Source organism: Somniosus microcephalus, chromosome 10, assembly GCF_052327205.1.
Source record: "Somniosus microcephalus isolate GS21.2 chromosome 10, FLI_Smic_1.0, whole genome shotgun sequence".
Taxonomy (NCBI): Eukaryota; Metazoa; Chordata; class Chondrichthyes; order Squaliformes; family Somniosidae; genus Somniosus; species Somniosus microcephalus.
The window spans coordinates 229,593,549-229,616,231 of NC_140996.1; the positions used below are offsets into that span (position 1 = coordinate 229,593,549).

The 22,683-nt window shown below is 46.5% G+C and overlaps 1 protein-coding gene across 10 annotated transcripts in view; it reads right to left on the bottom strand.

The window, feature by feature from the left end:
• The window catches only part of rsf1a (remodeling and spacing factor 1a), a 156,385-nt gene that overhangs the window by 115,971 nt on the left and 17,731 nt on the right, over positions 1-22,683 (bottom strand). For all 10 annotated transcript variants that reach the window (XM_085999739.1, XM_085999740.1, XM_085999732.1 and 7 more), the window contains exon 2: positions 2,900-2,991. In XM_085999739.1, the coding sequence (XP_085855865.1) occupies positions 2,900-2,991 (92 nt within the window). The remainder of the gene's footprint in view (positions 1-2,899; positions 2,992-22,683) is intronic.

Below are 22,683 nucleotides of genomic sequence, written 5' to 3' on the forward strand. Positions count from 1 at the left end.
TTTGTCCCCGTTTTAGAGCCGGTGAGCCTGCTGCGCAAGACCTCCAGGCAGCTTGACGACAACACTGGATGTCAGGTGCACTTTTTTTTTTTTTTTTTTAATTAGTTTATGGTATGTGGGCGACGCTGGCAAGGCCAGCATTTATTGCCCATCCCTAATTGCCCTCGAGAAGGTGGCGGTGAGCCGCCGCCTTAAACCGCTGCAGGTCCTTATACCCAACAATAATTCTCCGATATCGCCCCTTCAAGAAGACTGCTCAGGGTTGATGTACAACAGTTGCTCTGTAACAGGTGCTGTGGGACGTTGTAGGGTGCAGTTCTGGGCACCCCATTAAAGGAAGGATATTCGAGTCATGAAAAGGGTAGAGGAAGATTCACCAGAATTATACCAGGAATGAGAAGTCATAGTAATGAAGAAAGATACAAAAAAAAAAATTTTTCTTCCCCCCCCCCCCCCCCCCCATTGGAACAGAGGTGGTGAAGGGAAAATCTAATCGAAGTTTCCAAAATGATGAAAGATTTTGATAGGTAAATACTAAAAGATTGTTTCCACTGGTCGGTGAATCAGGAACAAGGAAGCACAGATTGAGCATGATCACTGGGAGAATGAAGGGGAAAGTTGAAATCTTTTCACACAAGGGTATTAGAACATGGAATGCTTTACCGCAAATGGCTATTCGGGCACATTATATAAATGGAAATCGGATAAGTACCCAAAATGAGAACTTAAGAGGATATGGGGAATGAGATTACATCAAACAAGTCCAGTTAAATTATTAGCACTAGCACAGGCATAATGGCCTCATTCTATACGTCCTGCGTTCCACCAATTCTGGATTCCTGAGCATTCCCCAAGTCGCTCCACCACTGGCGGCCGTGCCTTCAGCTCTGGAATTCCCTCCCTAAACCTCACCGCCTCTCTACCCCTCTCTTCTCCTGGTGCTAATAATTTAACTGGACTTGTTTAATGTAATCTCATTCTCCGTATCCTCTTTGACCAAGCTTTTGGTCACCTGTCCGAATATCTCCTTGCGTGGCTCGGTGTCAAATTCTGTTTGATAATCGCTCCTGTGAAGCGCCTTGGGACGTTTTACCACGTTAAAATCGCTATATAAATGCAAGTTGTCGTTCATTCATTCATTCCTATGATTCTATGGCGGCATATTTTTAACTTTGTGGCTTTAATTTCCATTATTGAGACTTAAAGTGGCTCCTCTTGATGCTAACTCGCTGAACCACAGAAGTGGTGGAATGTGGGTTTATGCCGTGACTCTCCATGCAGCAAGTTGCGGATTTGAATGCACAATGGGGGGGACTCGACGACTGGAAGTTGTGGGAAATAAAATATAAATGCAAATTGTTGTTTCATCAATAAATAAGATATTTATTTCCCATCCCCAATTGCCCTCGAGAAGGTGGTGGTGAGCCGCCTTCTTGAACCGCTGCAGTCCATGTGGTGAAAGTACTCCCACAGTGCTGTTAGTTTAGGAGCTCCGGGATTTTGAGTCTGCGGCAAAGAAGTGGTAATAAAGCGGATAATCACGCAGGTGTAATTTTATCTCGCTAACTCAAAACCATAGCTTTCAACCAAAGTAGCACGATTACTGTATGTAGGATGGCCCCACGCCCAGTTCTGAAGTGGTCGCCCACTAATTGTAGGGATTACACACAGCTCAGCAAGTCTGGAGTACAGCAGCTGCACTGTGGAACAAAGGTCTTGCATGCACAGGCGAGCAGGGCCATTTCACATCTGCATTTTGCACCAACAACTTGTATTTATACAGCGCCTTCAGCATATCAAACAAAATTTGACACCGAGGCACGTAAGGAGATATTAGGGCAGACGGCCAAAAGCTTGGTCAAAGAGGTAGGTTTTAAGGACCACATTACAGGAAAGGTGTTATTGCACTAGAGAGGGCGCAGAGGAGATTTACAAGGATGTTGCCGGGAGTAGAGAATCTTAGCTATGAGGAAAGACTGGATAGGCTGGGTCTGTTTTCCTTGGTACAGAGGAGGCTGAGGGGAGACCTTATTGAGGTGTATAAAATTAGATAAAGTGGATAGAAAGGACCTATTTCCCTTAGCAGAGGGGTCAAAAACCAGGGGGCACAGATTTAAAGTAATTGGGGGAAGGTTTAGAGGGGATTTGAGGGGAAATTTCTTCACCCAGAGGGTGGTTGGGGTCTGGAACTCACTGCCTGAAAGGGTGGTAGAGCAGGAACCTCACCACATTTAAAAAATACTTGGCTGTGCACTTGGGATGCTGTAACCTGCAGGGCTACGGACCAAGAGCTGGGAAGTGGAATTAGGCTGGAGAGCTCTTTGTTGGCCGGCACGGACACGATGGGCTGAAATGGCCTCCTTCCGTGCTGTAGCTTTCGATGATTCTATGAGTGTCTTAGAGGAGAGAGGTAGAGAAGCGGAGAAGTTTAGGGAGGGAATTCTAGAGCTTCGGGCCTGGTCAGCTGAAGGCATGGCCACCAATGGTGGAGTGATTAAAATCAGAGATGCTGAAGAGGCCAGAATCGGAGGAGTGCAGCGATCTCGGAGGGTTGTGGGGCTGGAGGAGGTTACAGAGATAGGGAGGGGCGAGATCATGGAGGGGGATTTGAAAACAAAGATGAGAATTTTAAAAATCGAGCCAAATGCCAGACTGGGAGCCAATGTAGGTCAGCGAGCACAGGGGGTAATGGGTGAACGGGACTGGGTGCGAGTTGGGACACGGGGCAGCAGAGTTTTGAATGACCTCACACAGCTTTTATTTTTTAAAACTGCTCTCATCTAAGATACCATCTCAAAGGAGCTGGGCACTGCTAGTTCTACTAGTTAAATATGCTCTTGCATGACCAACTCTGAATGACATTAAGACTACACAGCAGGAACAATGTAAAGTGGCTTACTCTGAGAAGGTACTTTTCCCATCGATCAAAGCTCACAGACTTCCCAATCTTCCTCATCAACTTCAGGTGAAGGTCCACCAATGGCTGGGGAACTGTCGGAAACAAGAAGGTGCTGGATTAAGGATTTATTTTACATAGAAGAAATCGAGTTTCATTTTTACAGACAAAGAGTAGTGGTACCCTGCAGAAATCAAGCCTATTAATATCCTTCATGTGAAGAAGGGTTAGATGGCTGGGGATAATTGGACAAGAGTGCACAGAAGTAATTCAGTCCCCATTTTGAAGCCATACATTCTGTGCTTCCCTTCACATATTCCCATAAGCTCCCATAACCACATTTATATGGAAATTCACTCGGATACCTGTCACGTTGTTCATTACACCCTCCTGCCAGTGGCGGCACTGCAACGTCTCCACTGGCAGGATTCTATAGTTGCAGCTCGATATAATGGTCTGGATTTTCTGGCGAGTAATGGGAGCGAAACTGTTAGCGTTCGCAGTCATTACCCCTCTGAAACTGACCGCAACTTCGGGATTTCGCGCATGCGCAGATACACGCAGATATCTTACAGTTGCGGTCAGTCGTTCCCTGCTCCGCCACAAGCTACACTGTGGAACTGCCAAGCCGGCAATCAGTGAAATCAGTTGAACTGACGAAAACTTAAGCTTTTCCAGACTAATAATCGCTGTTAAGCACCCCATAAAAAGTTACACCTGGGTGGAATTGGTGTAACTGGGATGTGAATGGCATACTGACTGAACAACTGTTCTGGCCCTGAAAAACTAATTGTATATTTGTGGAATGCCAAAATTCTTCATTATGATAAAAATTACTAGATTTTTAAAATAACATTTAAAATGTTTTGTAAAGTTTGCGATATTTCAGCTTCTACCTTAACCCCATATGTATATCCCAATTTTTATTACACTAAATTTTTTTTTTTTTTTTTTAAGTGAATTGATAATCAGTGCTTTTTATTTCCTGGTTTGCTGTCTGAGAATTCTTCAATGTGATTGGCTGTTTAGACAGCTTGAAAACATCACTGCTACTCTACGCTTGGGATACCCGAGAGACAGCGCTACAATCAATTTAACAGTGAGAAAGCTGAAGCTTTTGTCAGAGCAGGTTTCTAAGAGGTCAGTGGTGACCGCCGTCACTTTACTACTAACCACAAATTCTGGGCCAATATTAACTACTTACGTAAACACAAGTGTGGACAAAGGAATTTAATTGAAAAAAGTGAGCGCAGACACAAGATTTTTAACAGATCACCGGTCAATCTCCCGTGCTGTTGCACAGAGACACAAGAGCTGTACAGTCTAGATGTTCCAATATAATGTGATGACAATACACCCTTAAACAGACAACCGAAGCTGCTGCTAAAATAAGAGGATAAATAAATGGAATAAGCTAGAGGAGTAACAAAGTGCGTTATAAGTCTTGTTTGACACCATTTAATCACAGCAGGAAAAGTCAACATAGACAAACCAATACAAACCATATAACGTGAATAGACACTCCGGTGCAGTACTGAGGGAGCGCTGCACTGTTGGAGGTGCCGTCTTTCGGATGAGACGTCAAACCGAGGCCCCGCCTCCTCTCTCAGGTGGACGTAAAAGATTCTATGGCACTATTTCGAAAAGCAGGGGAGTTCTCCCCAGTCTCCTGGCACAATACATAATCCCTCAATCAACATCACTAAAAAAACAGATTATCTGGTCGTGGTCACATTGCTGTTTGTGGGAGCTTGCTGTGCGCAAATTGGCTGCCGCGTTTCCTACATTACACTTCAAAAGTACTTTGTTGGCTGTAAAGCGCTTTGGGATGTCTGGTGGCTGTGAAAGGCGCTATAGAAATAAAAGTCTTTTTTCCGCTACAATGAAGACTTACCCATGACCATTAAAGCATTGCTAACGAGGCACCAGTCAATTGAGAGAGCAGCAATCACCACTGAATGGGTAAATTCAAAGGGCAGCAGGTAGCAGAAGTGGATAGCAGCGAATGAAAATGACAAGGTTAGCAGGAACCAAAAAATTATTAACTATAGCAGCAGGGAGCAGAAAGCGAATAAATCATCAATGGCCCTGCGCACACCAGCCACTAAATAAATTATTGGGAAAGCAGGAACATACCTTTCATGAATCCATGTGTGGCGCTGTTAATCTGTGGGTTTGTGCATAAATCTGTAAATGGTGCGAGTAGGACTTGAGGTTGAGTGGTGATGGGAGTTTAAAAAAAGTTAAATCTCATTCTTGTTTTGAAATCCATCCATGGCCTCGCCCCTCCCCATCTCTAATCTCCTCCAGCCCCACAACCACGTGCGTGCGGGAACTCGGGCTGGAGGTGACCTCAACAACTCCAAACGTACGCCCCTCTGCCCTGCACGGAGGTCTTTTGTCACCTGCCGATCTCTCTGCCTCGACAAAAATGACTCGGGTTCTTGGGGTCCAGGACAAAAAGTGGGGCCGGGAGCAGGAATCGGATCAATGATTTGGATGAGGGGTCCAAATGTAATATGTCCAAGCTTGCTGATGATACAAAGCTGGGTGGGAATGTAAGTTGTGAGGAGGATGCAAAGAGGCTTCAAGGGGATACAGGAAACTCTCTTTTTACCGGCACCTAAATAACCGGAAATCTCGGTTAACCGACAAAATTCAGGTGTAGGTTCAGGTAAGTTTTACTTCATATTAGTGGCCGTGTAACCGGGGCTCCTGCACCTGTTGCCATGCAACCGGGACGCCTGGATCTGTGGCCGTGTACGGGGCTCTCGTACCTTAGTAAGTATACCTCTCTGTAATCCGGACTTTTTGATCAACCGGCAGCACGCCGGTCCAGTCGGTGCCGGATAAAAAAGGTTTCCTGTATATACAGGCTAAGTGAGTGGGCAACAACATGGCAAATGGAATATAATGTGGAGAAATGTGAAGTTATCCACTTTGGTAGAAAAAATAGAAAAGCAGAGTAGTTTTTCTAAATGGAGAGAGATTGGGAAATGTTGGTGCTCAGAGAGACCTGGGTGTCCTTGTACTGAAAGTTAACATGCAGGTACAGCAAGCAATTAGGAAAGCAAACGGTATGTTGGCCTTTATTACAAGCGAATTTGAGTAAAGACGTCTTACTGCAATTATATAGGGCCCTGGTGAGGCCACACCTGGAGTATTGTGTACAGTTTTTGTCACCTTACCCAAGGAAGGATATACTTGCCATAGAGGGAGTGCAACGAAGGTTCACCAGACTGGTTCCTGGGATGGAGGGATTGTCCTATGAGGAGAGATTGAGTAGACTAGGCCTATATTCTCTAGAGTTTAGAAGAATGAGAGGTGATCTCATTGAAACATACAAAATTCTTACAGGGCCTGACAGGGTAGATGCGGGGAGGATGTTTCCCCTGGCTGGGGAGTCTAGAACCAGGGGTCACAGTCTCAGGATAAGGGGTCGGCCATTTAGGACTGAGATGAGGAGAAATTTCTTCACTCAGAGGGTGGTGAATCTTTGGAATTCTCTACCCCAGAGGGCTGTGGAGGCTCAGTCGTTGAGTATATTGAAGGCTGAGATCGATAGATTTTTGGATATTAAGGGAATCAAGGGATATGGGGATAGTGCAGGAAAGTGGAGTTGAGGTCGATGATCAGCCATGATCTTATTGAATGGCGGAGCAGGCTCGAGGGGCCGACTCCTGCTCCTATTTCTTATGTAGCCTGTCAGAGGCAAGCGCTGACCAGACCCCGTCAGAGGCAGAGTACCGACAAATTAACATTTTAAGTATAAAAAGTTAAAATTGCTAAACTAAAGAGGAGCCTACGGGGAGAGGGAGGAGGGGGGTAGCCTGAGGATAACAGCAACAAAGGATAAAATAAAAAACTTAAAGCAAAGGCCATGGGGAAGAGCGAGATGAATGGCTCGAGGTCCGCAAAACAGGGAAATTCAAAATGAAGACCATTTTACTTGAATTGTGTTTAGAAATGTATATACACATTTTTTTGGAAAAACTTGAAAGCTTAAATAAACAAAGAAATGTCTCTTTATGTCTCTTCACCTCTCACAAACCTTCCCTTTTGGTCTTTCATCCCCTCCCCTGTTTCCCAGTCCCCCAACTTGCTTTTTCATCCGTTTCATTTCCTGCTTTCCCCCCCCCCCCCCCTCAGTTCTGAAGAAGGGTTTCGACCCAAAACGTTGACTGTGTTTCTCTCTCCGTGGAGGCTGCCCTGGCCTGCTGCGTTTTCCCAGCTTTTTCTGTTGTTATTTCAGATTTCCAGCATCCGCAGTATTTTGCTATGGTAAAGAAACGAGCTACCTGGAAGTGTGCTTAGCTGAAGGCTGGAAAATAAGACGGCAGATGGGGGGTTCTTAACATTTTCAAAACCAGTCTTTGGAAAAGCTTCAAAGACTGTGGACTTAGCCACCTGGTGCCCGAATTGCATAATTACAATGTTTACGAAAGCACAGCCCATTATAAGTGCGGACCACAGGAATTTATAATGGTTAACAAAAAATAGACGACAACAAGGAATTCTCTACCCCAGAGGGCTGTGGCTGCTCAGTCGTTCAGTATATTCAAGACAGAGATCGATAGATTTTTGGACTCGAGGGGAATCAAGGGATATGGAGATCGGGCGGGAAAGTGGAGTTGAGGTTGAAGATCAACCATGATCTTATTGAATAGCGGAGCAGGCTCGAGGGGCCGAATGGCCGACTCCTGCTCCTAGTTCTTATAAAAGAACGATCTAGTGTAGGAGATGGAAACATAGAACATAGGAGCAGGAGTCGGCCGTTCGGCCCTTCCAGCCTGCTCCACCATTCAATATGATCATGGCTGATCCTCTATCACAATACAGGAAACTCTTTGGTATCCGGCATCGACAGGACCGGCGTGTTGCCGGTTGATCAAAAATTCCGGATGACGGAGAGGGTTATCTACCGAGGCTATTTTTAACAAAGAAAAATGAAAAAAAATCAAGAAATGTGCAGTATACAGTAATTGGGTACTCACCTACAGAATGTTGTGTTAAATGGATGGTGGAAGTTGCTTGATTAAGTACAGTACTGCCAGTTGAGGGTAATGCAATGCAATGACTACCAGCAGCGTGGGAGACACACAGTACCCCTGTAAAATGGCGGATCAGAAGAGACTACCGGCAGCGCGGGAGAGTCAGACTCCTGTTACAGGGGGATTGAGGTGTTCCGACTTCCGACAGCGCCAAGAAACCGAGTAGTGGCAGTTTGGAGAACTACCCCCACTGACTAACTCGGCCACCGCGGGAGACTCGGACTCGGCAACATTGCCGGTTATTGAGGTGTTGTTTTCGGAGTGAGAATTTTGCCGGTTAATAGAGAATTCTGGATATTTAGGTGCCGTTTAAACGAGAGTTTCCTGTGCCATATTCCCGCTCTCTCCTCAAATCCCTCGACGCCTTTTGCGTCTAGAAATCTATCTATCTCCATTATTCAGTGACTTGGCCTCCACAGCCTTCTGTGGTAGAGAATTCCACAGGTTCACCACCCTCCGAGTGAAGAAATTCCTCCTCATCTCAGTCCTAAATGTATCCTGAGACTGTGGCCCCTCGTTCTAGACGCCCCAGCCAGGGGAAACATCCTCCCTGTATCCAGTCTGTCTAGCCCAGTCAGAATTTTACACGTTGGTGGTGGTGGGACCAGCCTGGATTTCAACATGAGGATTCAAGGAGGCATGTAGGACAGCATATTCACAGCTTAGGAAAAACAAAAGAGGAAAGCTCAGATAAACCCTAGCGATATGAAATATCAACGAAATAGGGAAAAACAAGAAGGAGAGGCTAGTGATTAAAGGATCACTGGTCAGACAAGCTTTTTCATGCATCCTATCCTAGGGATAACTATCAAGATTAGGCTTGACCAGACTAGCAAACATTGCCATCATACTCAACTGGCTCCACAGATCTTCGGCAGCAAAGCCCTTGGAATGCCAATACACAACCTAAGCTGCAATCTGTGGGGAGGTAGAGGTCAGGTGTCTTCCACAGGAGAGAGGGAACAGTATGAATACATTTCCTTGTTTTTTTTTTTTAATTTGTTCATGGGACATGGACGTCGCTGGCAAGGCCAGCATTTATTGCCCATCCCTAGTTTCCCTCGAGAAGGTGGTGGGGAGCCGCCTTCTTAAACCGCTGCAGTCCGCGAGGTGAAGGTGCTCCCACAGTGCTGTTACGGAGGGAGTTCCAGGATTTTGACCCAGCGACGATGAAGGAACGGCCGATATATTTCTAAGTCAGGATGGTGTGTGACTTGGAGGGGAAATTGGAGGTGGTGGTGTTCCCATGCGCCTGCTGCCCTTGTCCTTCTAGGTGGTAGAGGTCGTGGGTTTGGGAGGTGCTGTCGAAGAAGCCTTGGCGAGTTGCTGCAGTGCATCTTGTAGATGGTACACACTGCAGGCACGGTGCGCCGGTAGTGGAGGGATTGAAGGGGAAATATTTGGTTGATTTGCGCCTCCCATTAGCGCCCTAAGAGCAACTAGCACCTGGGCGCGGCTCTGCTAACGCCTCCCACGAAATTCAGCAGGAGGTTAGCGGCGGCAGTAACCGGTAGCGCCCCGCGGCACCTGCGGCAATGACGTCATCGCCGTGCGCAGCGCCCAGGCCACAATCTTCCGTAGCGCCCCCTGACTTACCGCCGGACGCTATGTCGTACAGGGTCAAGGGAGCCTACCTGTGGCTGGGGCGGCGCAAATTAAAGGGGAGGTGCCGGGCGGCCATTTTTGTTGCTGTCCCCGGCCTCCTGCGCAGCGCCCCCCCCCTCAAACAGGGTGCCGGCTACGCTCCGTGAGCCTGGCACTTCCCTCGAGTGCCGGGCTGTTTTGCCAGCACTCCGAGCCCTGGTGGCCCAGCTGGGCTCCAGGTCATGCTGCACTAGACCCCAGCGCCCCAAGAGGGAGGGGGAGCACTTCCAGTAGCGCCCCGCCTCCCTCTTGGGGCGCTACCAGTGAATTTCAGGCAGGGGGACGCCAACAGTATTCCATCAGACACCTGACTTGTGCCTTGTAGATGGCGGAAAGGCTTTGGGGAGTCAGGAGGTGAATCTTTGCATGATTCATTATCGGCAGTTTACAACTATATTGGCCAAGGACTGGGAGCAGACTGCTCATCCATTTCTTCTCAGTTACAAGTGTTTCACTAGTTTCAGAAGAAATGGACCCTCAAGACACACAACTGCTCCAGTGAACCAGGGGAAAGGCGGCCACGTAAAAAGCTTAAGGTTCCATGCCGTCATTTGAACTCGTACCTTGCTATACCTTCATAGTGTTCTCTTTTAACGACCAACTCTCTTGTGATGCTCACTGCATTGCTTAAAAGATTGGTTCAGTCTAGAGTAGTCTTTAAGTCAGAAGTGGGGAGCAGTGCTCACTCAAACTCGAAGACAGAAAAGCACGACGACAAATTGCAGCAACGGGAAGTAAGGCTCGTGAGCATAGAATCAGAAATTTACAGCACAGGAGGCGGCCATTTGGCCCACCGTGTCGGTGCCGGCCGAAAAAAGAGCTAATCCCACTTCCCAGCTCTTGGTCCGTAGCCCTGCAGGTTACGGCACTTCAAGTGAATATCCAAGTACTTTTTAAATGTGATGAGGGTTTCTGCCTCTCCCACCCTTTCAGGCAGTGAGTTCCAGACCCCCACCACCCTCTGGGTGAAAAAAGTTCTCCTCAACTCCCCTCTAAACCTCCGACCAATTACTTTCAATCTCTGCCACCTGGTTATTGACCTCTCTGCTAAGGGAAACAGGTCCTTTCTATCCACTCTATCTAGGCCCCTCATAATTTTATACACCTCAATTAAATCTCCCCTCAGCCTCCTCTGTTCCAAAGAAAACAACCCCAGCCTCTCCAATCTTTCCTCATAGCTAAAATTCTCCAGTCCTGGCAACATCCTCGTAAATCTCCTCTGCACCCTCTCTAGTGCAATCACATTTTTAACAGGACCCTACAGGTTTATAGACGTAATAAATAATGTTCTTTCTCTTTCTTCCCCCAACCCTTGGAATTGTTGTTCTTTTTGATTGTAAATTACAGCAAATAAAAAGAATCAGTTGAAGATTGACAAAATTCCCCCTGAATTAAATACTGGATGTCCAGTATTTACCACTAAGAACATCAGTCCTACCTCAAGATATAATAGCTAAATACTGCGGATGCTGGAAATCTGAAATAACAACAGAAAATGCTGGAAATACTCAGCAGGCCAGGCAGCATCCGTGGAGAGAGAAACAGAGTTAACGTTTCAGGTCTGGGACCCTTCATCAGAACTGGAAAAAGCTGGAGATGTAACAGATATTAAGCAGGTGCAGAGACAGGGGGGTGGGGTGTAGGAGGGGAGGAAGGAATTGAAGGAACATACTGTGAAAATGTTGCAAATGGGAATGGCAAAATCATACTACATGAAAAATGGGGGCAGGGATAATTATCTGAAATTGTTGAACTCAATGTTGAGTCCGGCAGGCTGCAAAGTGCCCAATCGAAAGGTGAGGTGCTGTTCCTCGAGCTTACGTTGAGCTGCATTAGAACAATGCAATAGCTCGAGGACAGAGAGATCAGAGTGGGAGTGAAGTGGTGAATTAAAGTGACAGGCGACCGGAAGCTCAGGGTCACCCGTACGGACTGAACGGAGGTGTTCCACAAAGCGGTCGCCCAATCTGCGTTTGGTCTCCCCAATGTAGAGGAGACCGCATCGTGAGCAGCGAATACAGTATAATAAATTGCAAGAAGTACAAGTAAATCGCTGTTTCACCTGGAAGGGGTGTTTGGGGCCCTGGGCAGTGGGAAGGGGGGAGAGGTATAAGGGCAGGTGTTGCATCTCCTGCGCTTGCACGGGAAGGTGCCAGGCGAAGGGGAAGGGGTGCTGGGGGTGATAGAGGAGTGGACCAGGGTGTCGCGGAGGGAGCTGTCCCTTCGGAATGCTGAAAGGGGAGGTGAGGGGAAAATGTGTTTGGTGGTGGGATCACATTGGAGGTGGCGGAGGATGATCCGTTGAATGTGGAGGCTGGTGGGGTGAAAGGTGAGGACAAGGGGAACCCTATCGTGGTTCTGGGAGGGAAGGGAAGGGGTGAGAGCAGAAGTGCGGGAAATAGAACGGACACGGTCAAGGGCCGTGTCAACCACGGTAGAGGGGAATCCTCGGTTGAGGAAAAAGGAAGACATGTCGGAAGCACTGGTATGGAAGGTGGCATCGTCAGAACAGACACGGCGGAGACGGAGAAACTGGGAGAATGGAATAGAGTCCTTACAGGAAGCGGGGTGGGAGGAAGTGTAGTCAAGGATGTCTGTATGTATTGCAATGTATAGACCCGCACTGGTCATTTTCTTTTACTGATCTGTCCACGTCACAGTTTAGCCACAATTCCATCATTTATCTTAAACTAAGGATTCCCAAACTGTGGGGGTACACGAGGCATCTCTGTGGGGCGGGGGCGGTATGCAGGACAAATATCTTGTGGTGGATATTAATTATTTTATTTATTTATTGCATTTTTAAAATACACTACTCAGACGAAGCTTAAACTCTGTGGGAATTTGTTATAAAAAGTAGTTAACTGACTTCAAGATGCACCAATGAGAACACAGATACACAAAGATGATGACGTAGAGCCCTCGTCACCAATCACCGTACACTAAGCTGTATATGTGGATTACAATTTGTACATTTTATAAAGAAAGACTTGCATTTCTATAGCGCCTTTCATGACCACCGGACGTCCCAAAGCGCTTTACAGCCAATGAAGTACTTTTTGAAGTGTAGTCACTGTTGTAATGTAACGGCAGCCAATTTGCGCACAGCAAGCTCCCACAAACAGCAATGTGGTAGTGACCAGATAATGCTTTTAATGATGTTGATTGATGGATACATATTAGCCCCAGGACACCGGGGAGAACGCCCCTGCTCTTCTTCGAAATAGTGGCGGTGGGATCTTTTACATTCACCTGAATGGGCAGACGGGCCTCGGTTTAACGTCTCATCCGAAAAGACGTCCAATGCTTGGGCGTTAAAGGGACTAAAATATTGAACCTGTGTGCTGGTAGGGGGACACGGGCAGGTGGTGGATCTGGAAGGGGGTATGCAGTAAGCAAAGTTTGGGAACCTCCTGTCTTAAACCAATAGTGCAATAACAGTTTACCAACCATCCGTTTTCTAAATAATTAGCCTAAATATCCTCGAAAGCACCCATCGATTGCATATCCCTGAAATTCCCTGACGGGTCACGTTAAGCCCACGTGCTTCAATTGTAAACACTGTAGTAACATATGCTTCGCGCATAATATCATTAAAATAATGAATGAATGAATGAAACCTTTCTTGGCACCTAAGCTAGCTGATGGAGCAAAATGAACACTGCCGTCTGTATTATAGCAGGGACAAAAAATAAAGAAGTAAAACGGAAGTAGGCTGGATACCTTTGCGCTGGTTTGAAGATATGCAGCAGAAGAGGGTGCCAAAGAGGCGGTCAGAACCCATATATATCGCTGCTCCTATACGATTTTTGCAGATGACAGAGAATAGCAAGTTACTTAGCCGAACAAGACACGTAGTAGCTGCTAGCAAATGCGTATCAATGTGTCCAGATTAATTGAGACATAGAAACATAGAAGCTAGGAGTAGGCCATTCGGCCCCTCAAGCCTGTTCTGCCATTTAATGAGATCATGGCTGATCATCCAAATTCAGTACCCTGTCCCTGCTTTCTCCCCATATCCCTGGATCCCTTTAGCCTTAAGAAATATATCTAACTCCTTCTTGAATATATTTAATGAATTGGCCTCAACTGCCTTCTGTGGTAGAGAATTCCACAGGTTCACCACTCTCTGGGTGAAGAAATTCCTCCTCATCTCTGTCCTAAATGGCTTACCCCTTATCCTTAGGCTGTGACCCCTGGTTCTAGACTCCCCGGCCATCGGGAACATCCTTCCTGCATCTAGTCTGTCTAGTCCTGTTAGAATTTTATAAGTTTCAAATCAAACATTTATTAAGTACATGATTTTGGGCTGCCTTGGAATCGTGTAGGGTACGATTACCAAAGTGCAGAGCAAAAGGGAGAAAAGAAATTCGCCAATCCAAAATGGAGCGGATAGGCAGTTTGTAAAGGCTGGGGTGTGCACAATTATTATATAATATATATACTTTTTTTAAAGGTTTGAGATATATTAGAGCGTGGAGTCAAACAGAATTTTGAAAGCTGCACTACAATCGGTTTAAGAATTCACACACCGAAGAATTGGACCTGCGCCAGAGCGCATCTCCCTTCCTCCAAATGAAGATGGGGGGGGGGGGGGGACGGGACAGCCTGAGAAAGCAACTACGCCGCATTAAACACGAATGAGAGGACCATCAGAGCCCACATATCAAACATAAATGCGTGCAACACATGGCGGGGGGGGGTGAACAGAAAAATTAAGTGGCTTGCTAATTTGAAGAGGTTCCCAAACAGCACCCAACCCAACCTGTAATATAGAATTTTTTTTAATAAACTACAGGTTTCAACAACAAAGGCTCAGCCGTTTGTTCCTTTGAGTTCGCGCGAGTCGATCAATTCGATTCATTATTTTTAAAATTATCTATCAAAGTAACATCCAGAGGAAAATGACAGAAACGCGTCAAGTTAACCATCTATTAAAAAAACACCAGGACGCACCTACGACCCGTTAATAAGAGAATTTAATCACAAAAATATGCAACGTAATAAAGGCTTTTGCAACAGTTTCTCAGTAATAAACGTTACACTTTTGTTTAAAAGTCATATTGGAAGAAAAAAACGTCTTTATGAAGGGCCACCATTAAATCCAAACCAAGCGATCTCAGGACACCACAGGCACATTAATGCAATTACCCTTTTTGAGATTTAAAAGCAGTGCGTCCATTTGAAAGGATAAGGGTGACCTCAATACCCCACACAGCGAGATATGGGGTGCATTCAAAAGTGAATTGGATATAAACTTCAAAAGGCAACATTTGGGGGAGTCGGACTAATTGGATAGCTCGTAATTTTGAGTTCTCTTATTGATGAGTGTGCCTCTCCAACCCTTTCTTTCCAAAAATATCTTGGAGAGACTCCCCTGATGGCCGAGCTATTACATCTGGTCATAATGAATATCCCAGGTCGGAAATGCGTTCTCTCATCTCAGCTGGGGCATTGGTAGGAACGCTACAACTAGATCCAGCATTCGGGAGAAGTCAGCCAGCCAAGTTTCCTCCTCCCGATTGCTAGCCAGCAACTCTCTGTTGAAAGTATGATTGTATACAAGAGATGTCAGGGTGAGCACAGGATCAGGCTCTTATCGCCCCCCCCAAAAAAGGACTTGCATTTATACAGCACCTTTCATGACCACAGGGCATCCCAAAGCGCTTTACAGCCAATGAAGTACTTTTTGAAGTGTAGTCACTTTTGTAATGTAGCCAATTTACACACAGCAAGCTCCCACAAACAGCAATGTGAAAATGACCAGATAATGGCCCAGAACCTCAGGTCCCCGCGGGTGAGTACACACGGGGTACTCACCCATAGGCCCAACGGAAGTGCCGGTTTCGTGCATGCACTGCGCGGGAAACCGGCACTTCCGTTCCCCTGAAAGGAAGGGGTTCACAGGTCGAACACGTGCGCCGGAGAGGCAGCGCGTACGCCTGGAACTTACATTTTTTTTGCAGGTTTCTCCGGGAGGGTAAGTCTCCAGGAGTTACACATGTAAAAGCAGTCGCAAGGCCTGCTTTTAACAAGGTAAGTGGTGAATTAATTAAAATTAAAACATTTTTTCCCCACAGGTTTATTATTTTTAAATACTTTAAAGCAAGGTAAGTTTATTTTTAGCCCCATTGGAAAATGTAATTCATTTTTTCAAAAATTTAAATTATTGTTTAAGTTATTTTATGTAATTTAGTTATTTTAAAAATGTGATTTAAAAAAAAAAATTATTTGATGTTTTGGGGCTTATAGTATTTATAGGTTTGACAGCTCTTCCTGTCAATTTTACGAATGGGCATTTCCCTGCTACCACTGGCTCTCCATGGCCCACGTGATCCCAGGGGAAGCTTCGAACTAACTGCGTCCCTGGGATACGCGAGCACCGCGCGCCGGCAGTTGGAGCAGGCCCATGATCGGAATCCCACGCGGGCCCACAGCTCAACGGCCGGCGCGCAAGGTAAGTGCAGGTCGGGGGCTTGCACCCGCGGGAAGCCCCCGACCCGAATTCCTGGGCCAATCTGTTTTTGTTATGTTGATTGAGGGATATTGACCCCAGGACACAGGGGAGAACTCCCCCTGCTCTTCTTCAAAATAGTGCCATGGGATCTTTTACTTTCACCCGAGGGGGCAGACGGGGCCTAGGTTTAACGTCTCATCCAAAAGACGGCACCTCTGACAGTGCAGCACTCCCTCAGTACTGCACTGGAGTGTCAGCCTAGAATTTTGTACTCAAGTGTCTGGAGTGCAACTTGAACCCACAACCTTCTGATTCAGAGGCGAGAGTGCTGCCCACTGAGCCACAGCTGACAGACTGATCCTTGCTGGATACAGGTCCACAGGCATCAGCAACTCTCTGGCACCTTTTCCCACAAAGTGTTGACAGTCTACTCGATTATGGAAAGAATTACAGCCAAGCCTGATCCAGTTCTCGCCCCATATCCAGAAGCCACTGGATAGCAAGCAAGAGGAAGCAATCCTGGCTAATTTCTTCATTGGGTCAAAATCCTGGAACTCCCTACCCAACAGCACTGTGGGAGTACCTTCACCACACGGACTGCAGCGGTTCAAGGCGGCGGCTCACCACCACCTTCTCAAGGGCAACTAGGGATGGCCAATAAATGCTGGCCTTGCCAGCGACGCCCACATCCCATAAACGAATTTTAAAAAAAACTCCCTTGCCCAAGGCACTGAGGCCAAACATAGTAATACGACCATGGCTCTTGGCTGAGATCAGTATCTCTGAAATTCTAATTTGTACTACTTCCTCCTCGCTTCCCAAACACCACTGTAACTCTACCATATTCAACTACTTCTCAACACAGTAGCAAGGCGCACACCCTGTGCTACAAAATTCAACTGAAGAATTAAGTGTAGCTTTTTCCCCCCCCACCCCGTAAAAAAAGCCAATAACAAATATGAAACTATAATACATTTTAATCGGTCTTCATAAAACGGAGCCACAGAGCTAAAGGTTCCTTGTTCACTAGTAGACTGTAGTAGGAGGAGCGGAGATACAGATCAGCTGCGATCTAATTGAATGGCAGAACAGGCTCGTGGGGCTGAACAGCCCACTCCTGTTCCTAGGAGGTGGAAATTGCAGGTAAAATGTCCAATTCTTACTTTAGCAACTTTTAGGGAGTAGTCTGGAGTTTGACGAGACTGAACTCACCTGACACACTATGGAACATTAATCTCCCCGTCATTGGTTTCGCTAGTTCCATGCTATTTTCTGTTTGCTCCTTTCACCTCTCCCGACAACACACCCCAGCCAAAGGGGCAGGCACTTTGCCAATTTACAGACCTCTGCAACTAACCTACTAAGAGATACTTCTTTTCCACTCCCTCCCTGCAAGGAACCACTCTGACCCGGCCCCCACAACACAACACAGATGGAATCACAAGCTCACTGCATGAAAGCTAGGCTGACACTCCAGTGCAGTGCAGTGCTGAGGGAGCACCGCACTGTCGGAGTGTGCCGTCTTTCGGATGAGACGTTAAACCGAGGCCCCGTCTGCTCTGAGGTGGACGTAAAAGATCCCATGGCACTATCTCGAAGAAGAGCAGGGGAGTTCTCCCCGGTGTCCTGGCCAATATTTATCCCTCAACCAACAGAACAGATTACCTGGTCATCATCACATTGCTGTTTGTGGGAGCTTGCTGTGCGCAAATTGGCTGCTGCGTTTCCCACATTACAACAGTGACTACACTTCAAAAATACTTCATTGGCTGTAAAGCGCTTTGAGACGTCCGGTGGTCGTGAAAGGCGCTATATAAATGCAAGTCATTCTTTTAAAATCCCAAGTTCCTACTATCAGAGTTCCAACATTAAAAAAATTTATTTAAAAAAAGAGCCCTGCCCTGCACCATCGTTCCTGATAACTTGCACGGCCGTGCGGCGATCTGCAGCTTCCGTGCAGGCCGCTCAGCGGTGATATAATGGAAAAAAACACACATGCGTGGTAATTTGAATGGGTTACGCACCCCAAAAAAATTAGCAGGAACATTGCCCTGCACCTTGTATAAAAGAAACATTCATTGGGGGGTGGGGGGGGGGGTGGATGGGAGGAGAGAAAGTCTAGCTGTTACACTCAGGTTCCAAACAATTCATAGATAGAAAATTGCTACCCTCTGTATTCTCAAAAGTATGGTGGCATAGTGGTTAGCACTGTTGCTTCACAGCGCCAGGGACCCGGGTTCGAATCCGGCCTCGGGCGACTGTCTGTGTGGAGTTTGCACATTCTCCCCGTGTTTGCGTGGGTTTTCTCCGGGTGCTCCGGTTTCCTCCCACAGTCCAAAGATGTGCGGGTTAGGTTGATTGGCTATGATAAATTGACCCTTAGTGTTAGGGGGATTAAATACGTGGGGTTACAGGGATAGGGTGGGATATGTGTTGGCGTAGGGGTTACGGTGATCGGGTGGGATATGTGTCGGTGCAGGCTCGATGGGCCGAAATGGCCTCTATCTGCACTGTGGGGTTTCTGTGATTCTGTGAAAGTCCGATTTCCATCATAAATTACCAGATTTATTTTTCTGGTAACTGATCTTCTCCCAGTTCCAACCTTATTAAGCTGAAATTAAACATAGAAGATAGGTGCAGGAGTAGGCCATTCGGCCCCTCGAGCCTGCTCCCCCATTCAATGCGATCATGGCTGATCATCCAAATTCAGTACCCGGTCCCTGCCTTCTCCCCATATCCCTTGATCCCTTTAGCCTTAAGAAATATATCCAACTCTTTCTTGAATATATTTAATGAATTGGCCTCCACTGCCTTCTGTGGTAGAGAATTCCACAGGTTCACCACTCTCTGGGTGCAGAAATTCCTCCTCATCTCAGTCCTAAATGGCTTACCCCTTATCCTTAGACTGTGACCCCTGGTTCTGGACTCCCCAACCATCGGGAACATCCTTCCTGCATCCAGTCTGTCTAGTCCTGTTAGAATTTTATAAGTTTCAATGAGATCCCCTCTCATTCTTCTAAACTCCAGCGAGTATAAGCCCAATCGACCCAATCTCTCCTCATACATCATTCCTGCCATCCCAGGTATCAGTCTGGTGAATCTTCGCTGCACTCCCTCCATGGCAAGAACATCCTTCCTCAGATAAGACGTCCAAAACTGCACACAATACTCACGATGTGGTCTCACCAAGGCCCTGTACAACTGCAATAAGACATCCTTGTTCCTGTACTCAAACCCTCTCGCTATGAAGGCCAACATACCATTTGCCTTCTTAACCGCCTGCTGCACCTGCAAGCTTACCTTCAGCGACTGGTGCACAAGGACACCCAGGTCTCGTTGCACTTCCCCTTCTCCCAATCTATTGCCGTTCAGATAATAATCTGCCTTCCTGTTTTTGCCACCAAAATGGATAATCTCGCATTTATCCACATTATACTGCATCTGCCATGCTTTTGCCCAATCACCTAACCTGTCCAAATCATCCTGGAGTTTCTCGGCATCCTCCTCACAGCACACACGCCCACCCAGCTTTGTGTCATCTGCAAATTTGGAGATATTACATCTAGTTCCCTTGTCTAGATCATTAATATATATTGTGAATAGCTGGGGTCCAAGGATCGATCCCTGCAGTACCCCACTAGTCACTGCCTGCCACTCGGAAAAAGACCCGTTTATTCCAACTCTTTGCTTTCTGTCTGCCAACCAGTTCTCTATCCAAGTCAATACCTTGCCCCCAATCCCATGTGCCTTAACTTTACACGCTAATCTCTTAAGCAGGACCTTATCGAAAGCCTTCTGAAAGTCCAAATACACCACATCCACTGGTTCTCCCTTATCTATTTTACCAGTTACATCCTCAAAAAATTCCAGTAGATTAGTCAAGCACGATTTACCTTTTGTAAATCCATGTTGACTTTGTCCGATCCTGTCACTGTTTTCCAAGTGCTCTGCTATTACATCTTTTATAATGGACTCTAGCATTTTCCCCACTACCGATATCAGGCTTACCAGTCTGTAATTCCCCGTTTTCTCTCTACCACCTTTTTTGAATAGTGGGGTAACATTAGCTACCCTCCAATCCATGGGTACTGTTCCAGATTCCATCGAATGTTGGAAGATGATCAGCAATGCATCTACTATTTCTAGGGCCACTTCCTTAAGTACCCTAGGATGTAGATTATCAGGCCCTGGGGATTTATCGGCCTTCAATCCCATCAATTTCCCTAACACCATTTCCCTACAAATACTGATTTCTTTCAGTTCCTCCCTTTCATCAGACCCTATGTTCCCAGACATCTCTGGGAGGTTATTTGTGTCCTCCTTTGTGAAGGCAGAACCAAAATATGTATTTCATTGGTCTGCCATTTCTTTGTTCCCCATTATAAATTCCCCTGATTCTGACTGCAAGGGACCTACGCTTGACTTCACCAATCTTTTTCTCTTCGCAGATCTGGAAAGACATAGGCTTGATCTCAGCCAAGTTGGTGACAGGGGCCGTACATTTGGGCACAGTGCACTGGGCTAGGAGGGGCACATCAACTAAAGTCCCTACTCCCAAATACGATTAAGGGTCATGCAAGGTCTGGATCAGATTTGGCTGTGATGCTAACCAAGTTGAAGAGCACGTTTGTGCTCAGTATTCAGGCTCACATGTGAAGAATGGCTGCTTAGATGAGGTACTGGAGGTTGACTGGCACCAGCAGCAGTTAATGCCTTTGGGAAAGGTGGGAAGAAAATTAGCAAAAAAAATTGAGACATAAGCTATATCAAGATGCTGGTACGTGTACCCTTGGCTGCAGATAGCAGATAGTGACACCACTATTCCTGGCCAGAATGGAGATGGTTGGGTAATTCCCCCGTCAATCACGCCTGGAGACCGCACTGCTGCAAGCGACTGGGCTTGATTTTATGCACATCATTTGTATTAAGTAACTATCCTCCACTCACTGCATGTTGGTGGAGAAATCCCCCTGCTTTTATCGGGAGACTCGGCTGCAGAGTCCCCCATGAGTGCTGTTTGCTGTAGTTCGTAGAGACTCTTTCTAAATATAGACTCTGTAGACTGTTTGGTGTAGTGCGCTGTTAAATGGACTCTGTTTACCGAGTAGACTTTATTTGCTGTAAAATATACTGTTTGCTGTGCGTCCTGCCGTAAGGCCCAGCATGCCTCCAGCTCATTGGCTAACACAGTGGTGTCAATCAACATTGGTAAAATTATCCTGTGAGCAAATGTAACAAACCATGCACAGATATAGATGACATGTTTGCAAGAATTACACATACCACTGGGGGGGTGGGGGGCGCGTTGGGAGAGGAGAAAGAAAAGCACAAAGATAGCTAGCTGCTTCAATTGTACAACTTTGTATAGTTTATGCAGCATCAATGTTAAATGCACAGAATATTTTCAATTTCACTAACCCCTTTTAAATGGGGTTTACAAAAAGTATTTTCAGTAAATTATCAAAACAAAACTCCAAAATAATTTCCTAAATTTACAACAGTGACTATACGTCAAAAGTACTTCATTGTGTGTAAGCAACGTGTATTCATATCGTGCCTTCCATCCCACGGCGTTAGCAAACAAAATTTGACACCGAGCCACATAAGGAGATATCAGGGCAGATGACCAAAAGCTTGGTCAAACAGGTAGGTTTTAAGGAGCGTCTTAAAGGAGGCGAGAGAGGTAGTGAAGCAGAGAGGTTTAGGGAGGGAATTCAAAAGCTTAGGGCCCAGGCAACAGAAGGCACGGCCACCAATGGTTGAGTGATTATAATCAGGGATGCTCAAGAGGCCAGATTAGAGGAGCAGTGATATCGCGGAGGATTGTGGGGCTGGAAGAGATTACAGAGATAGGGAGGGGCAAGGCCATGGGGGGATTTGAAAACAAGGATGAGAATTTTAAAATTGAGGCATTATTTAACCAGGAGCCAATGTAGGTCAGCGAGCACAGGGTGCACGGGACTTGGTGCGAGTTAGGACACAGGCAAAAGAGTTTTGGATGACCTCAAGTTACAGAGGGTAGAACGTGGGAGGCCGGCCAGGAGTACGCTGGAATAGTCAAGTCTAGAGGCAACAAAGGCAAGGATGGGGGTTTCAGCAGCAGGTGAGCTAAAGCAGGGGCGGAGTCAAGCAATGTTAAAGAGGTGGAAATAGGCGGTCTTAGTGATGGCACGGATATGTGGTCGGAAGCTCATCTCGGGGTCAAATACGACACCAAGATTGCGAGCAGTCTGGTTCAGCCTCGGACATTTGCCAGGGACAGGGATGGAGTCGGTGGCTAGGGAACGGACTTTGTGGTGGGGACCTAAGACAATGGCTTCGGTCTTCCCAATATTTAGTTGGAGGAAATTTCTGCTCATCCAGTACTTTTTAAAAAAAAAAAAAAAAAAAAAAAAAAAATTGTTCCTGGGATATGGGCGTCGCTGACGAGGCCAGCATTTATTGCCCGTCCCTAACTGCCCTCGAGAAGATGGTGGTAAGACAGCATTTCAGAGGGCAGTTAAGAGTCAACCACATTGCTGTGGGTCTGGAGTCACATCTCGGCCAGACCGAGTGAGGACGGCGATTTCCTTCCCTAAAAAGGACATTAGTGAACCAGATGGGTTTTTACGACAACCAATAGTTTCATGGTCACT